The 2,098-nt window shown below is 17.6% G+C and overlaps 1 protein-coding gene across 1 annotated transcript; it reads left to right on the top strand.

Annotated features, from left to right (window-relative positions):
• Positions 1–113: 113 nt before the first annotated feature.
• PRSY57_0307600 (hypothetical protein) lies at positions 114–1,130 on the top strand (the record flags this gene model as incomplete). The annotated part of the gene is made up of 1 exon (XM_012905704.2): positions 114–1,130. One exon carries the CDS (start codon positions 114–116, stop codon positions 1,128–1,130), a length of 1,017 nt encoding a protein of 338 aa, XP_012761158.2.
• Between the last annotated feature and the right edge of the window lie 968 nt (positions 1,131–2,098).

Below are 2,098 nucleotides of genomic sequence, written 5' to 3'. Positions count from 1 at the left end.
CGCATAGCAATAAAAAAAAAAAAAATATATATATATATATTTATATTTATATATATATATTTTTTTTTTTTATTTATATATATTACCCTTTTTATTTTTCATTTTTGTGTGGCATGAAGGAACTTGTTTCGTCCTTTTTGAATAACCTTAGCCAGGTAAGTTCCGAGCTAAGTTGTTGTAAGAACAAAAAGTTTCATGTGGATAATGTTAGTTTATGTGGGATAGAAGATGTACTACATAATAAAGATAGGAGTTCGTTAATAGATAAAGAGAAAATAAATACCTTAATGGAATTGTACAAAAATGAAAATATATATGAGAGTTATGAAGAATATGATATAGATAAATATGAGAAAATAAAAAATAATAATATATTAAAAAATATGGGGGGTAATAAATTGAATGTATGTAATGCATGTTTATTTTGTAATAATAATAATAATAGTCAAAATCATATGAAAAAAAATAAAAATGTATCTGAAAATATAAATAATGTTATTGATCTAGATGATGAAATATTAATTGCTAATTTCCCATTTAATTCTTTAAGAGATGTTGAAAATTTAACGTATACAAATTCTGAACATACATTAAATAATAAAGAATATAGTTATATAAAAAATTCGATAGATCTAGATTTAGATCAACAAATTAAAAATCAAAAAAAAAATAACAATTCTAAAAATTCTAGCCATTTATATAATGAAATTGTAAAAGAAGGTGAATATGATAATGATGATAGTCCGAACTTGGATGAAGACACTTCTCAATTTAAATTTTCAGTATTAAATAAAATTAAAAATAACATACACAATACAAAAGATGAATTAACTAATAATTATGATATAATAAAAAATACCTTAAATCAAGATTATGAAAAAAATATAGACCAAAAGGAAAAACATGATATTATAGTAGATAATATGGTGAATTCAATGGAATATCAAAATGATATGGATACAAATATAAAAGCAAAAAAAAAAAAGAAAAACCAAGCATATTCAAATCTTTATGCAAAATCAGATATACCATCATCAAATTTAGATGATGGTTCTTGTAAAGGTTGTAAAGCTTCAGATACATCATCAGAATTTTTTTCGGTAGCTAGTGGCATGAAGCCAAATAATTAAAACATAAGTCATACACGTAAAAAAAAAAAAAAAAAAAAAAAATATATATATATATATATATAAGTGCCCAATAATGTATACATACATATATAATTATATATATATAATTATATATATATATATATATATATATATATATATATATATATGTATGTATTAATTGAATTACATATAAATGTGGGGGGATCCCATCATTTCCCTGAAACAAAAATTTTCATACACGTCATTGATATGATACATAAATAAAATTTACATTTTATTTTTACATATATATATATATATATATATATATATATTTATTTATTGATTTATATACATGTTTAAACCTTCTACATATGTTAATTTTTTTTTTTTTTTTTTTTAAAATTTTTAAAACAATTTCTTTTCCTATTTGAAAAGTAACTAATTTTTTAATATAACATTTTGTGTGCATATTATAATTTAAACAAAAAAATAATATAGCTTTTTTTTAAATATTCTAAAGTATAATATAAAAAGGAAATAAATAAAATAAAATATAATAATAAATATATGTAAATATATATTTATTTCATTACATATTCGTTTATCTTTATCTTTATCTTTATCTTTTTTTTTTCTTTTTTTTTTTTATAATCATATTAAATAAGTTTTATATATATAATATAACGAAACAATTTTATCTACATAATAATAATTTGCCTTATAACACATTTTATATCATATACATATGATGGTATGGTATGCCGATTTACGTAATTTTTGTAAAAAAATAAAACTATATAGAGAAGTTATTTAAATGAATAAATAAATAAATAAATAAATAAATATATATATATATATATATATATATATAAATATATATATTATATAATATAAAGGAAAAAATAAAATAGTAATATATATATTAATATAATATTAGCTTATTTACATATATGCGTATATATTAAATATATATATATATATATATATGTATACATTAAAAAAAA

Source organism: Plasmodium reichenowi, chromosome 3 (assembly GCF_001601855.1).
Source record: "Plasmodium reichenowi strain SY57 chromosome 3, whole genome shotgun sequence".
NCBI classification, from domain to species: domain Eukaryota; phylum Apicomplexa; class Aconoidasida; order Haemosporida; family Plasmodiidae; genus Plasmodium; species Plasmodium reichenowi.
The sequence above is the reverse complement of the archived record's forward strand: the minus strand, read 5'-3'. Positions and strand labels throughout refer to the sequence as shown.